At 37.1% G+C, this 26,505-nt stretch overlaps 1 protein-coding gene across 1 annotated transcript in view; it reads left to right on the top strand.

The window, feature by feature from the left end:
- MAP4K5 (mitogen-activated protein kinase kinase kinase kinase 5) overlaps window positions 1-26,505 on the top strand; it is a 137,902-nt gene that overhangs the window by 38,263 nt on the left and 73,134 nt on the right. Inside the window, exons 4-6 of the mRNA XM_065872807.1 lie at window positions 20,376-20,466; window positions 20,928-20,992; window positions 23,914-23,969. Of these exons, the coding sequence (XP_065728879.1) occupies window positions 20,376-20,466; window positions 20,928-20,992; window positions 23,914-23,969 (212 nt within the window). The remainder of the gene's footprint in view (window positions 1-20,375; window positions 20,467-20,927; window positions 20,993-23,913; window positions 23,970-26,505) is intronic.

Consider the following 26,505-nt stretch of genomic DNA (forward strand, 5'->3'; position numbering starts at 1 on the left):
GTATATAAAGATTTAAACAGCAATTAATTTGCCTTGTTAATGTTCTTGAAACAATTCCCAAAGTAGGAGGTTTAGCCAAATAGGACAAATGTCAGCTATGTTGATTAAGTGGTATGTTCTTGCTTTTCAGTATTTACTTCTATTTTAATGTGTTCGTTTTTTCTTTTTAATAAATTTATTTTTGGCTGTGTTGGGTCTTTGTTGCTGCACACGGGCTTGCTCTAGTTGCGGCAAGTGGGGGCTACTCTTTGTTGCGGTGCGTGGGCTTCTCATTGCGGTGGCTTCTCTTGTTGTGGAGCACAGGATCTAGGTGTGTGGGCTTCATTAGTTGTGGCACACAGGCTCGGTAGTTGTGGCTCGCGGGCTCTAGAGTGCAGGCTCAGTAGTTGTGGCGCACGAGCTTAGTTGCTCCACAGCATGTGGGATCTTCCTGGACTGGGGCTGGAACCTGTGTCTCTGCATTGGCAGGTGGATTCTCAACCACTGCGCCACCAGGGAAATAATAGATGCAGAAAACTAATAAAGGCTAAGTAGACATTTTCTGCCATTTAATAGGTAAAAATCACTTGTAATGCTAGAGTACTCTGTTTCCCTTAGATTCCAATTTCCTTCTGAACACAAGATAAAATAGAAGTGAAGATACTTTTTGCTACAATATATAGAAAAGGTGAACTTCAATGTCGGATTCTAATTTAGAATCGATAAATAGATACTTAATCGAATTTAAAACTGAGAAGGATTTTCTGTCTAGGTGAGTTTTCGGAATCTAAGATAGACATTCCAGAGAAAATGTTTTGTTAGAAATGACTTTTATTTATATTTTATATTCATTTTGCTCAATGGAAAACATTCATGAATATTTCCTTATTTGCAACCAAAACAGTCAAACTGACAAGTTGCCACCACTATATTTTTCATGGACATTTGAAAATTAACTGACAGAATATTTAGAATTGGACTAATTAATTTTCTGAAGAGAATACTGCCAATTTATTAGTGTACAGTAAAATCAGTTTTCACTTCAGAATCTATTTTTAACATTGATTTTATTTCATAAACTTCACAAATGTATTTAGTACTTAGTGCAGAAATCTTTTGCCAGTGCTTGACATTGTAAAAAAATATATTTTTATAAATAGAAATCCATTTTAAATTTATTTATTTTATCTCTAGCTGCATCGAGCCTTTGTTGATGCACGCAGGGTTTCTCCAGTTGTGTGGAGCCGGGGCTACTCTTCGTTGTGGTGCACAGGCTTCTTATTGCGGTAGCTTCTTCTGTTGCAGAGCACAGGCTCTAGGCACGCGGGCTCAGTAGTTGTGGCTCAAGGCCTCTCGAGAGCAGGCTCAGTAGTTGTGGAACACGGGCTTAGTTGCTCCATGGCATGTGGGATCTTCCCACACTAGGGCTCAAACCTGTGTCCCCTGCATTAGCAGGCGGATTCTTAACCACTGTGCCACCAGGGAAGCCCGACATTGCAAATATTAATTAAAAGATCTACTTCTTGCATTGTAGTTTTGCTATATATATTTTTATATATATATATTTTTTTCTGGAGTATAATTGCTTTACAATGTTGTGTTAGTTTCTGCTGTACAACAAAGTGAATCAGCTATATGCATACATATATCCCCTCCCTCTTGGACCTCCCTGCCATCCACCGCCCCCATCCCACCCATCTGGGTCATCACAGAGCACTGAGCTGAGCTCCCTGTACTATACCACAGATTTCCACTAGCTATCTGTTTTACACATGGTAGTGTATTTATGTCAAACCTAATCTCTCAGTTCATCTCACCCTCCCCTTCCCCTGCTGTGTCTACATGTCCAGTTCTCTACATCTGCATCTCTATTCCTGCCCTGGAAATAGGTTCATCTGTACTATTTTTCTAGATTCCACATATATGCGTTGATATGCGATATTTGTTTTTCTTCTTCTGACTTACTTCACTCTATGACAGACTCAGGGTCCATCCACATCTCTACAGATGACCCAATTTTGTTCCTTTTTATGGCTGAGTAATATTCCATTGTATATATGTAACACATCTACTTTATTCATCTGTTGATGGACATTTAGGTTGTTTCCATGACCTGGCTATTGTAAATAGTGCTGGAGTGAACATTGGGGTACATGTGTCTTTTTGAATAATGGTTTTCTCAGGTATATGCCCAGTAGTGGGATTGCCAGGGCTATATATTTTTTTAAAGAGTATTTTTTAAGCTTAAATATTCAAACATAGTGAAATGGTTAAATAAATCTATATTTACATAACTTGAAATTATTTTATATTGCAGCAAAAAACATAAGCTTTACCATCTTAACCATTTTTAAGCACATGGCTCAGTAGTGTTAAGTATATTTACACTGTTGTGAAAGAGATCTCCAGAAAGTTTTCATCTTGCAGAGCTGAAATTTCACATCCATTAAACAATTGTTCCTCTTTGAACCCTCCCCCCAGCGCCTGGTAACCACAATGTACTTTCCATGTTTTTAAATTTGACTGCTTTAAATACCTCATATAAGTGGCTCATATAGTATTTGCCCTTTTCTGAGTGGCTTGTTTCACTTAGCGTAATGTCCTCAAGGTTCATCGATGTTGTAGCATGTTACAGGATTTCCTTCCATTTTTAAGGCTACATGGTATTCCATTGTATGTGTATACCACATTTGATTTCTCAGTTTCTCTGTTGATGAACATTTGAGTTGCTTCTTGACTATTGTGAATAGTGCTGCTAGGAATATATATATATTCATAGTGCCCATTTATATGGGCATGCAAATATTTCTTTGAGATCCTCTTTCAGTTCTTTTGAATATATACCTAAAAATAGGATTACTGGATCGTATGGTAGTTCTATTTTTGATTTTTTGAGGAACTGCCAGACTGTTTTCCATAGTGGTTGCACCATTTTATAATACCACCAACAGTGTATCAGGGTTCCAACTTCTCCACATCCCTAACACTTGTTCTCTCTCTTTTTTTTTTTTTTGCGGTACGTGGGCCTCTCACTGTTGTGGCCTCTCCCGTTGTGGAGCACAGGCTCCGGACGCGCAGGCTCAGCGGCCATGGCTCACAGGCCCAGCTGCTCCGCGGCATGTGGAATCTTCCCAGACCGGGGCATGCACCTGTGTCCCCTGCATCGGCAGGCGGACTCTCAACCACTGCGCCACCAGGGAAGCCCTCTCTTCTTTTTTGATAGTAGCTTTCCTAATGGGTGTATCTCATTGTGGTTTTTATTTGCATTTCTCTGATGATCAGTAATGTTGAGCATCTTTTTATGTATTTGTTGGCCATTTGTATACCCTCTTTGGAGAAATGTCTTTTTACATCCTTTGCTGATTTTTTAATCAGGTTATTTGTTGTTGAGTTGTAGTAATTCTTTACGTATTCTGGATATTAACCCATTATCAGATACATGTTTTGCAAATATTTTCTCCCATTTCATAGGGTGCTTTTTCACTCTGTTGATTGTGTCCTTCGATGAACAAAGATTTTTAAGTTCGATGTAGTCCCATTTATCTATTTTTGCTTTTGTTGCCTGTGCTTTTGGTGTCATATCCCATAAATCATTGCCAAATCCAGTGTCATGAAGCTTTCCGTCTTTGTTTTCTTCTAGGAGTTTTACAATTTTGAGTCTTACATTTAGACCTTTAATCCATTTTGAGTTAAATTTTGTTTATAGTGTAAGATGAAGATCTAACTTCATTCTCTTGTGTGAGGATGTTCAGTTTTCCCAACACTTTTTGTTGAAATGACTGTCTTTTCTTCGTTGAATGGTCTCGACACCCTTGTTGAAAATCATATATATGTGGGTTTATTTCTGGGCTCTCTGTTCTGTTCCATTGGTCTGTATGTCTGTCTGTAAGCCAGTAGCACACCATTTTGATTACTGTAGCTTTGTATTATGTTTTGAAATCAGGAGGTGTGCGTCCCCCAACTTTATTCCTCTTTTCAAAATGGCTTTAACTGTTTGGGTTCCCTTGAAATTCCATATGAATTTTAGGATGATTTTTTTCTATTTCTAAAAAAATGCCATTGGGATTTTGATAGAGATTGTGTTGAGTCTGTAGATTACTTTGGATAGTATAGACATGTTAACAATATTAAGTCTTTTAATCTGTGAACCTGGGCTATCTTTCTGTTATTTGTTTCTTTTTAAATTTCTTTCAGCAATGTTTTGTAGTTTTCAGTGTAAAAGTCTTTTACCTCTTCAGTTGAGTTCATTTCTAAGTATTTTTTTATCCTATTGTAAATGGAATTGTTTTCTTAATGTCCTTTCTGATTATTCATTGTTAGCGTATAGAAATGCAACTGATTTTTTTGCACTGATTTTGTATTTTACAATTGACCCTTGAACAATGCAGGGGTTAGGGGCACCGACACCCTGTGCAATCAGAAATCCAAGTATAACTTTCAGCTCCCCCAGAAGCTAACTACTAATGGCCTACTGTTGACCAGAAGCCTTACTAATAACATAAACAGTTGATTAACACATATTTATATGTTACATGTATTATATACTGTATCCTTAAGTAAGCTAGAGAAAAGAAAATGTTATTAAGAAAATCATAAGGTGCTGTACACCTGAAACTATCACAACATTGGTAATCAGCTATACTCCAATATAAAATAAAAAGTTAAAAAATTAAAATGCACATTCCAATAGAAAATCATAAGGAAAAGAAAATATATTTATAGTATTGTACCATATTTATCTGTACTATGAGTTTATATCATCTGTTTACAAGATGAATTGTCATCCATAATGACATCAATATTCTCTTTTGTGGTACAAAACACTGCAGATGTTTTATGTATTTCTAACCCTAGACATAAAAAATGAAAAGGTAATGTGAGAAAGAGTTTCATCTTTATTTACAGGTATAACAATTCATGCATTGATAGTGAAGAAACAGCAATAAGATTGCTTTATGGTAGCCTAGTGTAATCAATACAGTTGCTTCATAGTAACCTAGCCTATACACTGATGAGTGAATCATAAAATTTTTATAGCAGACAGTATTAAAGTTACGTAATACAGTCTTAAAAACATTGTTACATTTTTTAATAAAAAACACTTACCTGTGATAATAAGCTGATATGTACTTTCTCCATTTATGAGGGAGAGAGGCACAGGGTACAGTAGCGTAATTCATTGAAAGCAAAGTTATAAAATAGTAAGAAAACGAACACATTGTTAACTTTATGTTAAGTATCACTTATGCCTATGTAAGTAGACTCACATAGTTCAACAACCTGTGTTGTTCGGGGGTCAACTGTACAGTTTTGCTGAATTTGTTTATTAGTTCTAACAGGTTTTTTGGTGGAATCTTTAGAGTCTTCTACATAAGATATATCATCTACAAACATAATTTTACTTACTCCTTTCCAGTTTGGATGCCTTTTAAATGATTTTTACTTCTGATGAAGTAATATTTGAAGAAAGAAACAGATATAGTGAGGGAGCAGGTCAAATGGATACCTAAGAGAACAGCATTCCAGGCACTGGGAACAGCAAGGATAAAAGCTTTAAAGCAGGAGTGTGTCTGGCATGCTTGAAAATAAAAAGCCCAGTGTTTCTAAACTGAACCAGAAGGGTGGCAGAAGATAAGATCAGAGAGGAAGTAGAAGGCCAGATCAGATATGGCCTTTTCAGCCATCGAAAGGACCTTGGATTTTATTCTGAGCAAGACGGCAAACCTTTGAGAGTTGTGAGCAACAGAGTGTAGTATCTTACCTTAGTATCAGAAGGATTGCTCTGGTTGCTGTGTTAAAAACAGGTTCAGGGCTTCCCTGGTGGCGCAGTGGTTGAGAGTCGGCCTGCCGATGCAGGGGACGCAGGTTTGTGCCCCGATCCGGGAGGATCCCGCATGCTGCGGAGCGGCTGGGCCCGTGAGCCATGGCCGCTGAGCCTGCGCGTCCAGAGCCTGTGCTCCGCAACGGGAGAGGCCACAACAGTGAGAGGCCCGCGTACCGCAAAAAATAAAAAAACAGATTCAACGTAGTGTACAGAGTGGGAGGGAGAAAATAGAGGAAGTTGATATCTAGGTCTAAAGCAGGAATATCATGACCATAATTCATGCTAGAGTTCAAGTGGCTTAGACCAAGGTGGCAGCAAAGGTGTTGAGAAATGAAGAGTCTGGATATACTGTCATCCCTTGGTATCCATGGGGAACTGGTTCCAGGACCCCCTTAATTTTATGTAATAGTTAATAATAGTTAAAAAGTACTTTTTAGCTGTCCTAAGGAGTTTGTTTTGTATTCCTCATAATATAAGCAACAACATATAGCTTTACTCAGTTCTCCACTTTCAGAATTGACATGTTAAAAGCTATAGTATAAAATAATTGATTAGATTTCTCTTTTTAGTTGCTCAATAGCCAGTTACCTTATCTAAATTTACTACTGCTGGAAAAAAAAAACACAAAGTGATGGATTTCAATTTTTCTAATCTTCTGAAATACACCAGTGCAGAAGTGATAATAACAACAGACACGTATGTGGTACTTATATATATCTTAGAAATATTAACTTAATTCTCAAAGTAATTCTCTGTGATTTTATTATATCCTCATTTGTAGATGAGGAAACTGAGACACAAAGCAGTTGAGTGTTTTGGAATTAAGTAAGGAATAATGAAATGCTAAAACCTGGAGAAATGGCCAAGGTATTGAGGCAGGCTTAAATCTTGAGGAAACTGTTTACAACCAAATAAAATTGTGATTTGCCTTTTAGATCCTTCACATATGGCATAAAGGATAGGAGACAAAGTCTAAGACCCATCCTAGGTGAAAAGTCACTATCCTACAAAAAGCTGGACCACCCCCAGAGGCCTTTTACGTGGGAAAACTAGGAATAAATTAGCCCATCCCCCAACCAGGGACTACAAAAAGTAATGCTTGTCTTGAATTGCAGTCACACTATTTGTTTGGCTTTAAAAACATTGGCTTTTTAGTAGCAAATATCTCCGAGGGTAGCACATTCAACCATCTAGCAGAAGCTAATGTAATCTCTCACCTTTAACTCGCGCTTCAAAGAACTCAGATAGATAAAATTCTAAGAAATAAGAGCTCGGAGTCAAAAATTGCAGAAGACACCAGGTGCCTTGAGTAAGAGTCAGCAGAAACAACAACAGAACAGAATCATGAAGACATCAGATTTTGGAATTACATACTCTATATATGACAAAATTAGATAAATAAAAGAGTGATTTGAAGCTATGAGTGAAAGGTAATAAACAAAAGAAAGAAGCAGATTTGAAATATCTATGCAGCTTGGCCTTCTAGGTATGAAAAATAATTATAGATTAAAAATTCAGTAGATATAGCAAGTTAAATGTTGTTAACTTGGGCAAAGCCAATATTTGAAGAATTTATGTTGAAAATTTTTCCAGAACTGATAGAAAATACCATATATTTAAGAATTCCAGCCAGAATTAATAAAAAGAAATGTGCATGTGCATATGTCATAGTGAAACAGCAGAATACTACAGACAGCAGAATCTTGAAATCGAGTAGAGAAGGATGACATTACAGAGAAGGACTATTAAGACTAACAGTGATTTAAAAAGCCATGAAGGAAGAAGGCAGTGGATATCTTCAAATAGCTGAAAGAGGCCTATCAATGAAAATATTTTTCAATAATGAAGGCAAAGTAAAGGCATTTTCAGACAGAAACCAATGTTTTTGGCACAAGTAGACCCTCACTAAGGAAATTCTAAAAGATAAACATTAATCAGAAGGAATATGATCCCAATTGGTAAGTCTAAGATGCAAAAAGGAAGGAAGAGCAAAGAAAATGATATATTGGGTTGGCCAAAAAAAGTGCCTTTGGTTTTTAAGTTAAAAAAAAAAAAAGCCATGTTTTTCATTTTCACCAAGAACTTTATTGAACAACGTATTCACCCTTTTGTTCCACTACCTTCTGCCACTTTTCAGGCAACTTCATAATTCCATCTTCCCAAAACTTTTATCTTTTTGAGTAAAGAACTATTGCAGGTGCCTTTTACAGTCTTCCAGAGAGCTGACATTTTTTCCAGAGAATTTTGTGAAGACCGAAATAAATGGAAATACAAAGGTGCAATGTCTGGTGAGTATGGTGGATGAATCAGAACTTCCCAGCCAAGCTGTAACAGTTTTTGCCTGGTCATCAAAAGACATGCAGTCTTGCGTTATCCTGATGGAAGATTATGTGTTTTCTGTTGACTAATTCTGGATGCCTTTTGTCACGTGCTGCTTTCAGTTGGTCTAATGGGGAGCAGTACTCGTTGGAATTAATCATTTGATTTTCTGGAAGGAGCTCATAATAGAGGACTCCCTTCCAATCCCACCATATACACAACATCACCTTCTTTGGATGAAGACCAGCCATTAGTGTGGTTGGTGGTGGTTCATTTTGCTTGCCCCACGATCTTTTCTGTTCCACATTGTTGTACAGTATCCACGTTTCATCGCCCATCACAATTTGTTTAAAAATGGAACGTTTTATTTGTGTTTCAGTAGAGAATCTCATGTGGAAATATAGTCAACAGGGTTTTTTTTGCTTAACTTATGTGGAACCCAAACATAAAAGAGATTAACATAACCAAGCAGGTGCTAATGATTTTCAACAATTGATTTGGATATTTTGAGTATGTCAGCTATCTCCCATGTGGTATAACATTGATCTCAATTCATGTCTTGATTTGATCGCTGTCACCCTCAGTTGGTCTACCCGATGGTGGAGCATTCTCCAGCTCTCCAGCACTAAACTTCATAAACCAGTTTTTTTTTAACATCTTTATTGGAGTATAATTGCTTGACAATGGTGTGTTAGCTTCTGCTTTATAACAGAGTGAATCAGCTATACATATACATACATATCCCCATATCTCCTCCCTCTTGCAACTCCCTCCCACCCTCCCTATCCCACCCCTCTAGGTGGTCACAAAGCACCGAGCTGATCTCCCAGTGCTCTGCGGCTGCTTCCTAAGAGCTATCTATTTTACATTTGGTAGTATATATAAGTCCATATCACTCTCTCACTTTGTCCCAGCATACCCTTCCCCTTCCCCGTGTCTTCAAGTCCATTCTCTACGTCTGCCTCTTTATTCCTGTCCTGCCCCTAGGTCCTTCAGAACCTTTTTTTTTTTTAGATTCCATATATATGTGTTAGCATACAGTGTTTCTTTTTCTCTTTCTGACTTACTTCACTCTGTATGACAGACTCTAGGTCCATCCACCTCACTACAAATAACTCAATTTCGTATCTTTTTATGGCTGAGTAATATTCCATTGTATATATGTGCCACATCTTCTTTATCCATTCATCTCATGATGGACACATAGGTTGCTTCCATGTTCTGGCTATTGTAAAGAGAGCTGCAATGAACATTGTGGTACATAACTCTTTTTGAATTATGGTTTTCTCAAGATATACGCCCAGTAGTGGGATTGCTGGGTCGTATGGTAGTTCAATTTTTAGTGTTTTAAGGAATCTCCATACTGTTCTCCATAGTGGCTCTATGAATTTACGTTCCCACAAACAGTGCAAGAGGGTTCCCTTTTCTCCACACTCTCTCCAGCTTTTATTGTTTGTACATTTTTTGATGATGGCCATTCTGACTGGTGTGAGGTGATATCTCATTGTAGTGGTTTTTTTTCTTAATTTATTTATTTTATTTATATTTATTTTTGGCTGCATTGGGTCTTTGTTCCTGCGCATGGGCCCTCCCTAGTTGTGGTGAGCGGGGGCTACTCTTCGCTGCAGTGCAAAGGCCTCTCTCACTGCAGTGGCTTCTCTTGTTGCGGAGCACAGGCTCCAGGCGTGTGGGCCTCAGCAGTTGCGGCACACAGGCTCAGTAGTTGTGGCTTGCGGGCTCCAGAGCACAGGCTCAGCAGTTGTGGTGCACGGACCCCGCTGCTCTGCGGCATGTGGGATCCTCCCGGACCAGGGCTCGAACCCGTGTCCCCTGCATTGGCAGGCGGACTCCCAACCACGGTACCACCAGGGAAGCCCCTCATTGTAGTTTTGATTTGCATTTCTCTAAGTATTAGTAATGTTGAGCATTCTTTCATGTGTTTGTTGGCAGTCTGTATATCTTCTTTGGAGAAATGTCTATTTAGGTCTTCTGCCCATTTTTGGACTGGGTTGTTTGTTTTTGTGACATTGAGCTGTATGAGCTGCTTGTATATTTTGGAGGTTAATCCTTTGTCAGTTGCTTTGTTTGCAAATATTTTCTCCCATTCTGAGGGTCGTCTTTTGGTCTTGTTTATGGTTTCCTTTGCTGTGCAAAAGCTTTGAAGTTTCATTAGGTCATTTGTCTGTTTTTGTTTTTATTTCCCTTACTCTAGGAGATGGGTCAAAAAGGATCTTGCTGTGATTTATGTCATAGAGTGTTCTGCCTATGTTTTCCTCTAAGAGTTTGATAGTTTCTGGCCTTAAATTTAGGTCTTGAATCCATTTGGAGTTTCTTTTTGTGTATGGTGTTAAAGAGGGTTCTAATTTCATTCTTTTACATGTAGCTGTCCAGTTTTCCCAGCCCCACTTATTGAAGAGGCGGTTTTTTCTCCATTGTATATTCTTGCCTTCTTTATCGAAAATAAGGTGCCCATATGTGCGTGGGTTTATCTCTGGGCTTTCTATCCTGTTCCATTGATCTATATTTCTGTTTTTGTGCCAGTACCATACTGTCTTGATTACTGTAGCTTTGTAGTGTAGTCTGAAGTCTGGGAGCCTGATTCCTCCAGCTTTGTTTTTCTTTTTCAAGATTGCTTTGGCTGTTCGGGGTCTTTTGTGTTTCTATACAGATTGTGAAATTTTTTGTTCTAGTTCTGTGAAAAATGCCATTGATAGTTTGATAGGGATTGCATTGAATCTGTAGATTGCTTTGGGTAGTATAGTCATTTTCACAATGTTGATTCTTCCAATCCAGCGCATGGTATATCTCTCTGTTTATATCAGTTTTAATTTCTTTCATCAGTGTCTTATAGTTTTCTGCATACAGGTCCTTTGTCTCCTTAGGTAGGTTTATTCCTAGTTATTTTATTCTTTTTGTTGCAGTGGTAAATGGGAGTGTTTTCTTCATTTCTCTTTCAGATTTTTCGTCATTAGTGTATAGGAATGCCAGAGATTTCTGTGCATTAATTTTGTATCCTGCTACTTTATCAAATTCATTGAATAGTTCTAGTAGTTTTCTGGTAGAGTCTTTAGGATTCTCTATGTATAGTATCATCTTATCTGCAAACAGTGACAGCTTTACTTCTTCTTTTCCAATTTGGATTCCTTTTTCTTCTCTGACTGCTGTGGCTAAAACTTCCAAAACTATGTGGAATAATAGTGGTGAGAGCAGGCAGCCTTGTCTTGTTCCTGATCTTAGTGGATATGGTTTCAGTTTTTTACCATTGAGAACGATGTTGGCTGTGGGTTTGTCATATATGGCCTTTATTATGTTGAGGTAAGTTCCCTCTATGTCTACTTTCTGGAGGGTTTTTATCATAAATGGTTGTTGAATTCTGTCAAAAGCTTTTTCTGCATATTGAGATGATCATATGGTTTTTCTCCTTCACTTTGTTAACATGGTGTATCACATTGATTGATTTGTGTATATTGAAGAATCCTTGCATTCCTGGGATAAACCCCACTTGATCATGATGTATGATCCTTTTAATGTGTTGTTGGATTCTGTTTGTGAGTATTTTGTTGAGGATTTTTACATCTATATTCATCAGTGATATTGGTCTGTAATTTTCTTTTTTTGTAGTATCTTTGTCTGGTTTTGGTATCAGGGTGATGGTGGCCTCATAGAATGAGTTTTGGAGTGTTCTTCCCTCTGCTATATTTTGGAAGAGTTTGAGAAGATAGCTGTTAGCTGTTCTCTAAATGTTTGATAGAATTTGCCTGTGAAGCCATTTGGTCCTGGTCTTTTGTTTGTTGGAAGGTTCTTAATCAGTATCAATTTCAGTGCTTGTGATTGGTCTGTTTATATTTTCTATTTCTTCCTGGTTCAATCTCGGAAGGTTGTGCTTTTCTAAGAATTTGTCCGTTTCCTCCAGGTTGTCCATTTGATTGGCATAGAGTTGCTTGTAGTAATCTGTACTAGAGCCTGCTTGCACACAGGCTTCTTGGTGGCTGCAGCAGCAGCCTTAGCATTTCATGCCTGTCTCTGGTGTCCACCCTGATAGCTGTGGCTCGCGCCCGTCTATGGAGCTCATTTAGGTGGTGCTCTGAACCCCCTCTCCTTGCGCACCCCAAAACAATGGTCTCTTGCCTCTTAGGCAGGTCCAGACTTTTTCCCGGACTTGCTCGTGGCTAGCTGTGGCGCAGTAGCCCCCTTAAGGCTATGTTCACGCAGCCAACCCTAGTCCTCTTCCTGGGATCTGACCTCCGAAGCTGGAGCCTCAGCTCCCAGCCCCCGCCCCCCTGGCGGGTGAGCAGACAAGCCTCTCAGGCTGGTGAGTGCTGGTCGGCACCGATCCTCTGTGCGGGAATCTCTCCGCTTTGCCCTCTGCACCCCCGTTGCTGAGATGTTCTCTGTGGCTCTGAAGCTACCCCCTTCCGCCACCCGCAGTCTCTGCCTGTGAAGGGGCTTCCTGGTGTGTGGAAACCTTTCCTCCTTCACAGCTCCCTCCCACTGGTGCTGGTCCCGTCCCTATTCTTTTGTCTCTGTTTATTCTTTTTTCTTTTGCTCTACCCATGTACGTGGGGGATTTCTTCCCTTTGGGGAAGTCTGAGGTCTTCTGCCAGCATTCAGTAGGTGTTCTGTGGAGTTGTTCCACATGTAGATGTATTTCTGATGTATTTGTGGGGAGGGAGGTGATCTGCACGTCTTACTCCTCTGCCATCTTGAAGGTCTCCCCCACAAACCACTTTTGATACGTTCATTCAGTCACAGCACTGTCTTCATACACTGCACAAACCTTTTTTGTGTGTTTTGGTTGTGTCTTTACCTTTCTTGAAATGATAAAGCATGATATGCAAAAAATGTTGCTTTTTTTCTTCCAACTTCAATATTAAAATGGCTACACAAAAATTCACCAATTTTGATGTCTTCTTGTAAATGCACGCTGATATGACAGCTGTCACATATAGTCTAACAAAATTGCTTTGAATGAAGTTAGAGACAACTAAATGCTACTAGAGCCATCTTATTGAAGAAACCGAATGAACCTTTTGGCCAACACAATATATGGGTAAATCTTCAAAAAGGAAGATATACCTATATAAAATAATAATGAAAATGAAGATGATGTTTTGTGAGGTTCTAGAAAAGAAGTAAAATTCTGACCAACAATAGCAGGTGAATTGGGAAGGGGTAATAGAGTTAATGCATTCTAAGGTTATTGTATTGAGAGGAGAATAAAGGTATGAATTATGTGTAACCTTTACCAAGGAAAGTATGTGTGTTAAAATTTCTAGGGTAACTTCTGAAGAATAGCGATAGAGGTTGTCAATTCCAAACTGGTTGTGGAGGAAAAAAAAAAGACAAAAACAAACCAAACAACAACAAAAAACTCAATCTAAAAGAAGGTAAGACAGGACAAAAAGAAGTATAGAATATGGAACCAATAGAAATCACAAAATAAGAGGTAGATAGTTATCCATGTATTTCAGTAATTACTAGAGAAAGAAAAAATATTTAAATGACCTAGTTGACAGAAAAAGATTTTCAGACTAGAGTACTGTGTTTTGTTAAAGTAATGTTCATGGTGTTTTTGTTTTTTAAATCAAACCAACACAATGGTTTGAAGTGGAAAATAAGTTCTCCTGGCTGCAAGTCTTTATTCCCTTTCACAGAAGTAACTACTGTCTTTTTCCATTTCCTTCCAGACATTTTCTATATATTGTTCTCCAGACTTCTTTTTTTGTCCTCTCACTTTACAACTGTTTGAACATTTTCCATGTTAACATATATTGCTGTTATTTGTTCTTGTTAATAGCTGTAGAGTATTTTGTTGTACAGAGGTAACATTCATTTAATCCCTTATTGATGTACATTTAGGTTATTTCCACATTTTTTTGCAGTTGGAATCAGTGTTGCAGTGAATATCTTTGTATGTATTGTTGGGTATATAAAGTTTGATTAATAGTGCCAAATGGCTTCCAAAAAGCATGATCAGTTTTTCATTTTCACAAGCAGATTTGAAAATGTTTCTTAATACTGTCTCCAAAATATATATTACTGGGAATTGTAAAACTTCTGCAAAACTGATGGGATTAAAAAATAGCTTTAATTTGTGTTTCTTTCATTTGAGAATAAGCATCCTTTATAAGTTTATTGGCATTTATATTTCCTTTACTATGAAATACCCATCCATCCTCTTTTCTCAGCCTGCTTTTAAAGGTGTGTATGAGAGTGGGGTTATTTGTGAAATACTTTTTGAAAGATGATTTTGAAATTCCAAGATTCTTCTTTATCTCAGGATAATTTTTTATTATTTTTATGGAGTGCTTAGAAGTGTCTGATGGCGAATACTAGTACTAGAAATTAGTTCGTGCAGTCCAAAGGATTCCTTTCAAAGACTTATAGCCAAGTTCAGAGATCTGGAATATGACATTGGTATCAGTTGTTATGTTTGGTTCTTCTTGGGCTAACATCCATAAAATGGATGTCCAGAAAGTCTACTCTACCTTTGACTATATTCCATAGAAATCAGCAGTTCTTTCTGGATTTAATCTCTTTCTTGCTCTGATTTTGTTTATTTTTTAGTCCATGCTGTGTTGGCATTCTAATCATAGGCCACATCTCAGTAAGGTAGTTGTTCCTCTTTTGCTGGAAAGGAGGACATAGTAGTAAGTACTTAGCCAGGGTCCTGGGAGTTATTCAGCCTCCTCCCAGATACTTGCTTTCCAGTTGCCAGGATCCTTTTCTTTTTTTTTTTAATTGGTTGCAGTTGGAAAGTCAGCTGGGGTTATGATGCAGCAACTCCAGAGATCACTTTCTGATTTTGGTTTAGGCTTCATAATGATGCCTAAATGTCTTGGGCCAGGCATTCCAGAAATTAGGATTGTCCTTGCTACACACTGCCCTGTTGTTTGAAGCACTAAGTGACTCTTCCACACTATGGCTCATTCTTTAAGCCCTTTAAATTGATCTAGGTCAGCAGCTATTTATGTAGTTATAGATACTGGTTTAATTAATTAACCTCAGTATTAAATTCATGATCTACTACAATATTGTTTCAGGGAGGGATATGATGAATCGTATGGCTGCCTTTCATTTTGCCACAATCAGATTTTTAATACCTAGGACCCTTTTTGTTGTTGTTGTTAAAATCTGAGAGGCATATTGCTTTTAGTCATTTCCCAAGTACTATTTTTTAGGACCCATTTGATTACCAAAACCCTTAAGAGGATGTTGAATCCAAGTGTAATCCAAAGGACCCTTATTATACACAAGGGGTGCAACCAGCTTACTTCAATTCATTCCCAGAGTGTGAACACTTAAGCCCTTTATGTCAACTTGCCAGTAGTATCAAAAGGCCCTACAGTTCCAGTCTCTTACCTTCCAAGACTTCTACTCTTTCCTTACTGTGTTTTTATAAATGTCTTAAGTGTGGCATTATTAGAGTCTAACTTAACACTATTTTGGTGGACTGATTGTAGCAGAAGCAACTGGTAGCTAAGTAAACACTGGCATTGGCTAATTGTATCCAGAGCTAAGAAACTGAAAGCAAAGACCAGACTCCAGAGTGACCCCAGATACTAAGGCCATATCTTATAGAGTAGCATGTTTTGGGGAATGGGCTTCCTACTTCAGTTAAAAATTGTAGTTGAGGGTTGCCGTGTGCTGCTAGACAGGAGATGGCTTAGGAACAAGGGACAGTGGTGGAGTTTGTCCACCTTTAAAACTTGGTCTTCAGAATCTTGTAGTGCTTGTTACCCTTATTATTAGCAAATCTGTCTCTGAGTGTTAGCCTTGAAACACTGTGGTGAAGGCTGGGATCACTGAATGTGCCAAACTTAAACCCTAATACAGTGGTTTTTTCAAAAAAATTTAAAACATACATCCCTGTGTCAGTACCATCTAGAGGGACTTCCCTGGCGGTCCAATGGTTAAGACTCTGCGCTCCCAACGCAGGGGGCCCAGGTAAGATCGCTGGTCAGGGAACTAGATCCCGCATGCTGCAACTAAGAATCCCAAAGGTGGTGACGAAGATCCTGCATGCCACAACTAAGACCTGGCACAGCCAAATATAATAAACAAACAAACCATATAGAACTCTATAACTAATGCTGCACTTTTCAGTTCTTTTTTACAGCTACCTCTCAGAGCTCAAGCCAGTCTTAAAAGCACTGAAAATCTGGACTGGTTCCACTATACCATCTCAAACACAGAGCTACTGTCTCTCTTTCTTCCCTATGGATCACCTTTCTGGCTGAAGGGGGACACTTGTTTTTTTCCTAGGACTATCAGGTTGAGTTCCCTAACACACAACTGCCCTTATCAGAGAAGAAGGGCAAAAACACCCACACGTTCTGTCTCTGGTGGATTTTTCCCTTCCTATATAATAAGGACATACTCGTCAGCCAGGTTTTTAGTAGGACATTTCTAGGAACCTTAGCCACAGTCATTCATGGACTCTTATTCTAATATTCTACTTTTAATGTGATTCTCCTGTAACTAACAACTGACTCAGTTTTCCATGCTTCAGGTTTTCAAGACACCAAATGTGATTGGTTCATCCCATTTTTTAACATCACTTGTCCCACCTCAGTGCGTTCAGCAAGTAGAAAACCACAAGGCACACATAGTAGGTCTTGCTGCATGGAGGTGGATTCTCTTAGGAGGGCTGTGGTCAGGCTGGCAGTGGTTAGTCCTTTAGAAAAAAGTGCCATCAGCACAAGTAGGAAAGTCCAAAGAGAAAATTGGTGTCTGAGAGAAGATGTGGAACCCTCAGGCGTATTAAATTCAAGGTGTTAGCAAGGCATTCAGGTGAAAATAACAGGTACATAGTCAAAACTGCAGATATGGGGCTCTGTTCCTCAACTACTCTAGTTGACTGCTGGGGTATGAAGATTGAAACTTCTCTCTTTTGAGAAAATAGCTTCTCAAAACCCATTTATGCATGAACAACAGAGCTGGAACCTACAGGCCTGAGGCCTCTGAACTTAGGGGATTGTATGCTGTATCTCAGTGAAAGGCAACAGTGATCTGGTATCACCCAATCAGAAGAATGAAATAAATCCAAATTTCAGGTAATTTTCATGAGGCTGATGTAAGCCATCAAAGAATAGCTATATCTGTGATAAATAACTATTTAGCTTACTTGCCTTTTAGGATGAACTACAAAATATTATCTTTACATAAAACTGCTTCATGGTACAATTTCGGTTCATAGAAGATTCTGCCCACTTTGCACTGAAGCTTAAGACAATACTGTGAAATAGATATTTGAATAACATACTCAAAACTGAAGTTTATTCACTAAGTTACATATATTAAAGAAGGCACAGTCCCCAAACATCTGAGTTATTAATGACCTGTTCTTGTGAATTCTAGCTTCTAGCTACAGTCATAAAAAGCTGTCACTCAGTCTCACCAAGACCGTGTCTTTCCTGGCAGAAACCTCACACAGCTACTACTGGGAGCACAGTTATGGTGTGGAACTCAGCTGATTTTCCTGAAGAATTAGTGTCTGTTACTCGTAGTTTTAATTGAGCCATATTATTGACTTTTACAGGTCAGTTTAAGAATTTAGACATCATGAAGAAGTTAGGCACCATTTGTGAAGTTACTCCTGTGGGAAAATATATTCTAAATCCTAGACTTAACTGAAGAATTGTTCAGCACAGCTCAGATATAAGACTTCTGTGCACATTTAAAAGTGATTAGGTAGGGAATTCCCTGGCAGTCCAGTGGTTAGGACTATGTGCTTCCATTGCAGGGGGCACAGGTTGTTTTTTTGTTTTTTTTAAAATTAATTAATTAATTTATTTTTGGCTGTGTTGGACCTTCGTTGCTGCAAGCTTTTTACTGTAATCTTCAGGAGTTATCCCGTACTTCTGCCTTGGTTGATAATGGGGAACATGAAATTATCATCTATTCTGGATTATCTTCGTTGATCCCCTTCTACTGGCAAATTATTTTTGGCTGCGTTGGATCTTCGTTGCTGCATGCGGGCTTTCTCTAGTTGCGGCGAGTGCAGGCGACTCTTCATTGCGGTGCGCGGGCGTCTCATTGTGGTGGCTTCTTATTTGTTGCGAGTGCGGGCTCTAGGCGTGTGGGCTCAGTATTTGTGGCATGAGGGCTCAGTAGTTGTGGCTCACGGGCTCTAGAGCGCAGGCTCAGTAGTTGTGGCACACAGGCTTAGTTGCTCCGTGGCAAGTGGGATCTTCCCAGACCAGGGCTCGAACCCCTGTCCCCTGCATTGACAGGTGGATTCTTAACCACTGTGCCACCAGAGAAGTCCCTATTGGCAGATTATTAAGAAGTTATTTTCTTCCTCACTTTTTAGGAACTCTGGTGCTTGCTGAAATAAAATGTTGCCACTGTGCACTTAGGTTTAAGGCATATGTAACCATTCATGTAATATAGGTTTTCCCATTTTTACAAATAAAAGCTAAATTTTCTTTAAAGATTTTTACTCAGATTTTTATTGTTAGAAAATTGTACCCTTATTTGATTTATCTAGTTCTTTAAAATTGGTAACACTAAATTATTTAGCTTAATTATCAATTAATGTTAACTTGAAGGGACTGTTGAAAAGAGTGCCATAATGATTATAAATAAATTTGGTGTATCATACCTAAATTAAATATATGTATAAACCACATCATTAATGACTGGTTTTTTTAAAAGGTATTTTATGGCATAGAAAAATATTTAAAGCTTTTTTTAGCTCTGAATTGAAAGTTGTAATATAAGGGGAAAATATCTCTGATTTGTGTGAGAATTTTATTTGTTTATCTAAAGCCTAATTTCTAAGTTTTTCCTTCTTGGCCTTGTATGTTATTCTAAGATGACTTTAAGTTAGAGCTAGAGCTTATCTGGACACCACTGGTTTTAAACGTGATGTTGTTTTACAAAAGACCATTACAAAACACTATCTAATAAAAAATATCTTATGGTGATGTCCTAAAAAGGAACACTTTTGTTTGTATCTTTCTTGCCTCCAACATATAATAATATTACTGTTGCATTTATTCTGTGTCAAATATTGTATTAAATGCACTACATACTCTTTCTCACAGCGTTCCCAACGGAGGGACTTGCATAAACAGAAGCTTAGGGGCATGAGAATCTATTACAAAAATGGCCAGCTGGGCTTCCCTGGTGGCGCAGTGGTGGAGGGTCCACCTGCCGATGCAGGGGACACGAGTTTATGCCCCGGTCTGGGAGGATCCCACATGCCGCGGAGCGGCTGAGCCTGTGAGCCATGGCCGCTAAGCCTGCGCGTCCGGAGCCTGTGCTCCGCGGCGGGAGAGGGCACAACAGTGAGAGGCCCGCGTACCACAAAAAAAAAAAAAAAATGGCCAGCAACTGGTATTACCAAAATGTAGGGAATGTTTCTGGAAAGTGGTAGATAAGGAAGCCAAACAGGTGGAATGAATTCAGATGATACTTTAATGGATTCAGCTGTGATTCAGAAGAGTTAGATTGCCCAAGGTTACATTGCCAGTGAATGGCTGAATCGGCACTTGAATCCAGGTGTGTCTAACCCAGACCTCGAGCTCTTCTTCATTATATTGCATTTACATAATACAAATGCAATCATTTTATCAACTTCTAAACTCCTTTTACTGGAGTAAAACACTCTTTCTATGCAAAATGAAGTTCGGTGATGACAATGTCATTCTAGGCAGTATTCCCATATCAACCATAAAATTCCCATAAATAACGAATATTTTATTTGAATATAACTTTTTCTAGTTAAACAAATAGGTTTTTGGTAGACAATTGGAAAATACAACTCAAAAAACAAGAAAGCAAAGTTACTTTAAATTTTAATACCCAGACATAAACATTGTGTATGTTTTTGAGACATTTTTTTCTGTATACATATGTACTTATATAATATATATGTAATATCCCTTCTTCACTTAATATATCATGAACATGTTTTCATATCAAAACATGTTTTAACTGTGTTGTAATATCTATGACTGTACCATAAGTTATTTTACCATGCTTTCATTATTAAGTAACACTGTAGAGAATATCATCTCTGCATATCTCAAGAAAATAAATTTTGAAGTGAAATTATGAGTTCTAGGATTTTATACATTTTTAAGGCTTCTGGCTTTATAGAAAGAATGTACCAGTGTACATTCCCATTAAAGTATTAAGAATGTCTAATTCCTCATCTCTGATACTTACTGTAAAGTTTTCCTTCTTATAGATAGAGACACGAAATGTAACGTGGTGACCAAGTTATTATCATTTTGTTTTTCAGGAGATGATTTTTCTTTGATTCAACAAGAGATATTTATGGTTAAAGAATGTAAGCATTGCAACATTGTTGCCTACTTCGGGAGCTATCTCAGGTAAAAAACACAAAAGCATCTACTCTGTCTTTGTATTTCATATTTCTTTGCTCACACACCCCCTCCCTTTCATGTAGTGCTATTTTGTATATAAATTTTAAAAATTATTTGTCTGAAGTTCTAAAATTTCTCAGGTCTTCTTATTGTCTACTCTTTTATATTAATAATGACAGTTTCATTTATGCATTTATACCTTATCTGGCAACCTTAATGAAATACTATGAATGATTACAAGCAAGTGTTCTAGCTTATAAAATTGAGCACATTCTAAACCATTTAAGGTGGGAACAAAGCTGAAATTAATATGCTTTTCTGCATCCTGAAGGGCAATTTCCTGTTGCAGTCTATCCTAAACCTGCAGTGTATCCTAAACCTTTGTGTGCTAAAGAGTGACAGCCTTCAAAATATGTCAGTTGTTGAGAATTACTAACTAATATAATTTTCTTTCTCTTTCATGTTAGTCGGGAAAAACTATGGATTTGTATGGAATACTGTGGTGGCGGATCACTTCAAGATATTTACCATGGTACTGTTAATTTGACTCCACATTTTAAAACTTTGACTTTAATGACTGTTATTTAACATTTCTAGTTAACAATGGATACTAACAGGTAGATTTACTGTTCTTCCGTCCTGCTCCTGGAGTATTGCGTAAAAGCAACCTATATTTTATATTTTGTTGGTTATTCAGTTAAATTGCTGGAGCCTGAACTGAGAAATCGGAGAGTACTTGAACAATCCAGATTTAACTTTTCAGACGTAGTCTCTAGGTTATGTAGTCTCTAGGGAAGTATTTTATCTACAAACAAAGCTGCCTAAACTTCCTTGTAAATTAGAATTGAAATGTAAAGGGTGACTCTCACATAAAGCAAATTACATGTCTATCTTAATAATAACTTAAGCTGCTAACTAGGAAAACAGTTTAGTTGTTGCTATAATATTTTTGTATTAAAAATATATAATTTTAAGAATTTGGAGTATTTTATTTAGCATTAGGTTAATTTAGACAACTTTCTGAAATGAACTTTCCCTTATAATACTATATTAGAATGACTATTCTCTTTTATTTTACCCCTGTTGTTGATTTTTAAAAATTATTGGTAGAAAACAGCTCTGTGCCACTTGGTTTAAAATTCTTCTCTGTGGGACTTCCCTGGTGGTCCAGTGAGTAAGACTCCATGCTCCCAGTGCAGGGGGCCCGGGTTCGATCCCTGGTTGTGGAACTAGATCCCGTATGCATGCCGAGACTAAGAAGCCCACAAGCCGCAACTAAGAAGTCCACATGCCGCAACTAAAACAAACAAAACATCTTACATGCTGCAGCTAAAGATAACACGTGCCACAACTGAGACCTGATGCAGCCTAAATAAATAAATAAATATTAAAAAATAAAATTATTTTCTATGATTTTATGAAGAATTATGATCTTTTATATGAAGAATTTTTATCTAATATCAATATTTATAATTTTTATCCACACTTTCACAGAATGAGAACTCAAGGATATGGATTAATAAAACTATGCAGTGGGCATTTTTTATTTTTTACTACTTACCCTTTTAAATTGAAAGAATTATTTTGAGACATTAATTTTATTTCTTTATGAAATTTCTGCTTTCCATTATTAAACCTGCTATTTATTGAATTAAATTGAATCTAAAAAGTATTCATCCCTGTAAATATACTAGATAGCATAGTAATCAAGAATAACTACACCTATAATAACTGTTAATAAAGTGGTTTCAAAACCCTTCTATTACTCCTATTTTATCATTACTGTGAATCAAAATTTTATGTTCCTGAGTAGGTGTAGGGAACCAGTGATTAAAATATGTAGTAAAATATTTTCGTAAGTAAAGATTACATGTAAGTGTATCTGATTTTGATTTCACTGTCAGCAAATACCACCCCGGATTTCAAATATTCTTTCATGATATTGGAAGGCATATTTCAAAAGCCCCTAGTTGGGTACTTGCAGAAGGATTTTATATTTCATAGGGAGAGATTTGGTTTTCAGAAGTGACCTAATTGCTTTTTGGATACTTAGGTAAGGTATTGGATCAAGCTCCTTGTTTCGATAGATATAGTAAAGAATTATGCTAAGGAAATGATATCTAGACTTTTAAAAAAATAAATGATGCCTTTTAGTATATTTCAGCAGTCGATCCCTTTATGGTCCTCTAACTTGTGTATGTAACTGTAATTAATTATATATGTTTTTCTCATTTGGCGGCTTTATTGTTTAAAATATTGTTCAGGATTGAGATCATGTCCATTGCTTTGTATAGAACATCCTGTGATGTCCAGTACTGTGCTTTGCACATTATGGGTGCTTAATATTTTCACTGTCCAAAGTTGTTATGGAACAAATCTTCCATTTTTTTTTTTAACATCTTTACTGGAGTATAATTGCTTTACAAAGTTGTGTTAGTTTCTGCTGTATAACAAAGTGAATCAGCTATATGTATACATATATCCCCTTATCTCCTCCCTCTTGTGTCTCCCTCCCACCTTCCCTATCCCACCCCTCTAGGTGGTCACAAAGCACCGAGCTGACCTCCCTGTGCTATGCGGCTGCTTCCCACTAGCTATCTATTTTACATTTGGTAGTGTATGTATGTCCATGCCACTCTCTCACTTCGTCCCAGCATACCCTTCCCCCTCCCTGTGTCCTCAAGTCTATTCTCTACGTCTGCCTCTTTATTCCTGTCCTGCTCCTAGGTTCTTCAGAACCATTTTTTTTTGATTCCATATATATGTGTTAGCATACGATATTTGTTTTTCTCTTTCTGACTTACTTCACTCTGTATTACAGTCTCTAGGTCCATCCACATCACTACAAATAACTCAGTTTCGTTTCTTTCTATGGCTGAGTAATATTCCATTGTATATATGTGCCATATCTTCTTTATCCATTCAGCTGTCGCTGGACACATAGGTTGCTTCCATGTCCTGGCTATTGTAAATAGAGCTGCAATGAACATTGTGGTACATGACTCTTTTTGAATTATGGTTTTCTCAGGGTATATGCCCAGTAATGGGATTTCTGGGTTGTATGGTAGTTCTATTTTTAGTTTTCTGAGGAACCTCCATATTGTTCTCCATAGTGGCTCTATGAATTTACATTCCCACCAACAGTGCAAGAGGGTTCCCTTTTCTCCACACCCTCTCCAGCATTTATTTTTTGTAGATTTTTTGATCATGGCCATTCTGACTGGTGTGAGATGATACCTCATTGTAGTTTTAAATCTTCCATTTTTAAAGTACATTTAAAAATTTTCAACTTTACTTTTTTTTTGTTTCCTGATTATAAGAATAATATATGCTCATGAGGAGAAGTCACCCAATGATTTATACAGAAGTTTTATAATTGTTTCTCATTTTTAAAATGTTTTTAATCTGTTGTATTCAAATGTGTAACGATGTGGTCTCTTTTTTTCTTTCTAGTTACAGGACCATTATCAGAATTGCAAATAGCCTATGTATGCAGAGAAACTTTACAGGTACTATGTTTGCTTATGTAGATAGAAATGCAGTTCTAGTTTCACAGTTGAAAACAATAAAATGGTGATCTGTCCAAAAGAAAAAGAGTAAACCAGATTTTTCTGTTAACCTATGGTAATTCTGTAAGCCTAGTTATTTCTTTTGTGAATGAGTCTCAGAAATTCATTTAAGTTGATGCTGGTATACACAATGGTGACGTTTGGTGTTCTGCTTTGTAGTGCTTAGCCCACAATTGCTGCAAAGCTGAGGAAAGCCATAGGTGTGAATTGTTTTTCATGAATGAATCACCAGACCTCTCAATTATAACACCTTGTCTAAGCTTTCCCTTCAAGTTTATGGCAGTAAAAGGAATCCTTTTGCAAAAGACATGTGTTCTTTTACCATTTCTCCCAAAATGAGAGTAAAGTTGCATAACAATAACCCAGAATGTTATCTGGAAATCTTTGTAATATGTAAGTTCTGTGTAATATTAATAAATGCTATCGTTATCAGAATCCTTTTTAGAAGCTTCTAAACATCGTATTAAGTTGAGATTTCTTTACTTCCTTATTTCACATCCTGTGAGAGCTTTTAGTATGTTAGAGTAGGTTATGAATCTTCAGTAGGTATATAGAGTATGCAGCATTTCTTCCAATTTATTTTGTTAGTTCCTTGAAAGATTAGTGATTGAAAAAATTAGTAGTTAATAATTTTGTTCATATACTTTAAGGCATTTAATTTAGGAAGCAAGATTAAGTAGTAGGGACTGTGTTTTTTATTTTGGCAATTCACAACTGATACTTGTTAATTGATGCTTCTATCTCTGCATTTCCTAGATTGTGTAATTTGTTTAGAAGTGAAATTGATGTTCTATATGTTGTTCTTCCATATTTTAGAAATTGGGAATTTGACCTGATTTAAGGAAAAGTTCTAGTCTTTTCCAAGAGTTGGTTTCCACATGCTTTAAAATTTTATTGTTAGATATATGAAAGTAAACATATATATAAATAATTTATATTTCTGTAATATTTACATAACAAAGAAATCTGCTTTTTTTATATCCATATAAAATAGAAACCTAATCATGCACTCAGAGCAGAAAATTGTTGACAGATCAGTGTTCTTTATGTTTTAATTTCCAAAGATCACTGCCTCTTTAAGTAATGGACAGAGTACTGGATGGAGGTAGAAAACAAAACAAAAACTTGTGTTTGCAGTCTGGCCCTGGTATATGACCATGATCTCTCATCTATGGTTGTAGTTCCCCAAGTATAAAATGAGGCTCTAGAAGGGATGACCTCCAAGATATTAGTTCCAATTTAAAAATTCTCTTATGCTGACAAAGTTCCACATCTAATGTCTGTCAACCGGTGAATGGATAAAGAGGCATGGTTTATAAATACAGTGGAGTATTATTCAGCCACAAAAAAAGAAATCCTGTCACTTGTTACAACACAGATGAACCTGGAGGACATTATGCTAAGTGAAAAGAGCCAGGCACAGAAAAACAAATATTTGTATGTAGAATCTCAGTTATATGTAGAATCTAAAAAAGTTGAACTCACAGAACAAAATCCTCAACTTCCAACTTAAGAAACTAGAAAAAGGTGATCAAATTAAAGCCAAAGTAAGCAGAGGACGGAAATAATAAAGATCACAGTGGAAATCCGTGAAATAGAAAGCAGAATAATACGAGAAAGATCAACGAAACCAAAATCTCATTCTTTAAGAAAATCAATAAAATTGATAAACCAGATTATCAGGAAAAATGAGAAGATGCAAGGTACCAATATTTGGAATGAATGGAGGGACATTATGACAGAATCTATAAATATTAAAAGGATGACAAGGATATTCAGTAGCCAAGGAATATTATGAACAACATTATAGCAAAAAAGCCTGCAGTTTAGATGAAATGGAAATAGTGTCCTTGAAAGGCACAAGCTATCGTAGCTCAATTAGAAATCATCTGGACAGTCCTCTATCTATTCCCACAAAGAACAGTCCAAGCCAGATGATGTCATGGATAAATTCTACCAGACATTTAAGGAAGAAATAATGCCAATTCAACACAAACTCTTCTAGAAAATTGAAGAGTAGAGAATACCTCCCAGATCATCTTATGGGTCAGCATTGATCTGAAACCAAAATCAGACTTTACAAAAGAACAAAACTGTGAACTAATATCCTTCATGAACGTTTAATAGGTACAAAAATTGAAAAGGAAAATAAAAGGTTAGCAAAGGTAGTCAAACAATATATAAAAAGGTAATACATCATAAACAAGTAAGGTTTATCCTAGAAGGCAGTGTTGATTTAACATTCAAAAATCATTTCAAGTAATTGATTATATTAGCAAACAAAAAGAGAAGCAAAACCATGTGATCATCTGAATAGATATACAGAAACGCATTTAGCTAAATCCAAGATTTATTTCTGATAAAAATTCTTAGCATACTGAGAAAAGAAAGGAACTAATTCAGCCTGCTAAAGAGCACCTGTGGCAAACTTATGACTAAATCATATTTAATGTAAAAGACTAGATTCTTTCCCACA

Source organism: Phocoena phocoena, chromosome 2, assembly GCF_963924675.1.
Source record: "Phocoena phocoena chromosome 2, mPhoPho1.1, whole genome shotgun sequence".
NCBI classification, from domain to species: domain Eukaryota; kingdom Metazoa; phylum Chordata; class Mammalia; order Artiodactyla; family Phocoenidae; genus Phocoena; species Phocoena phocoena.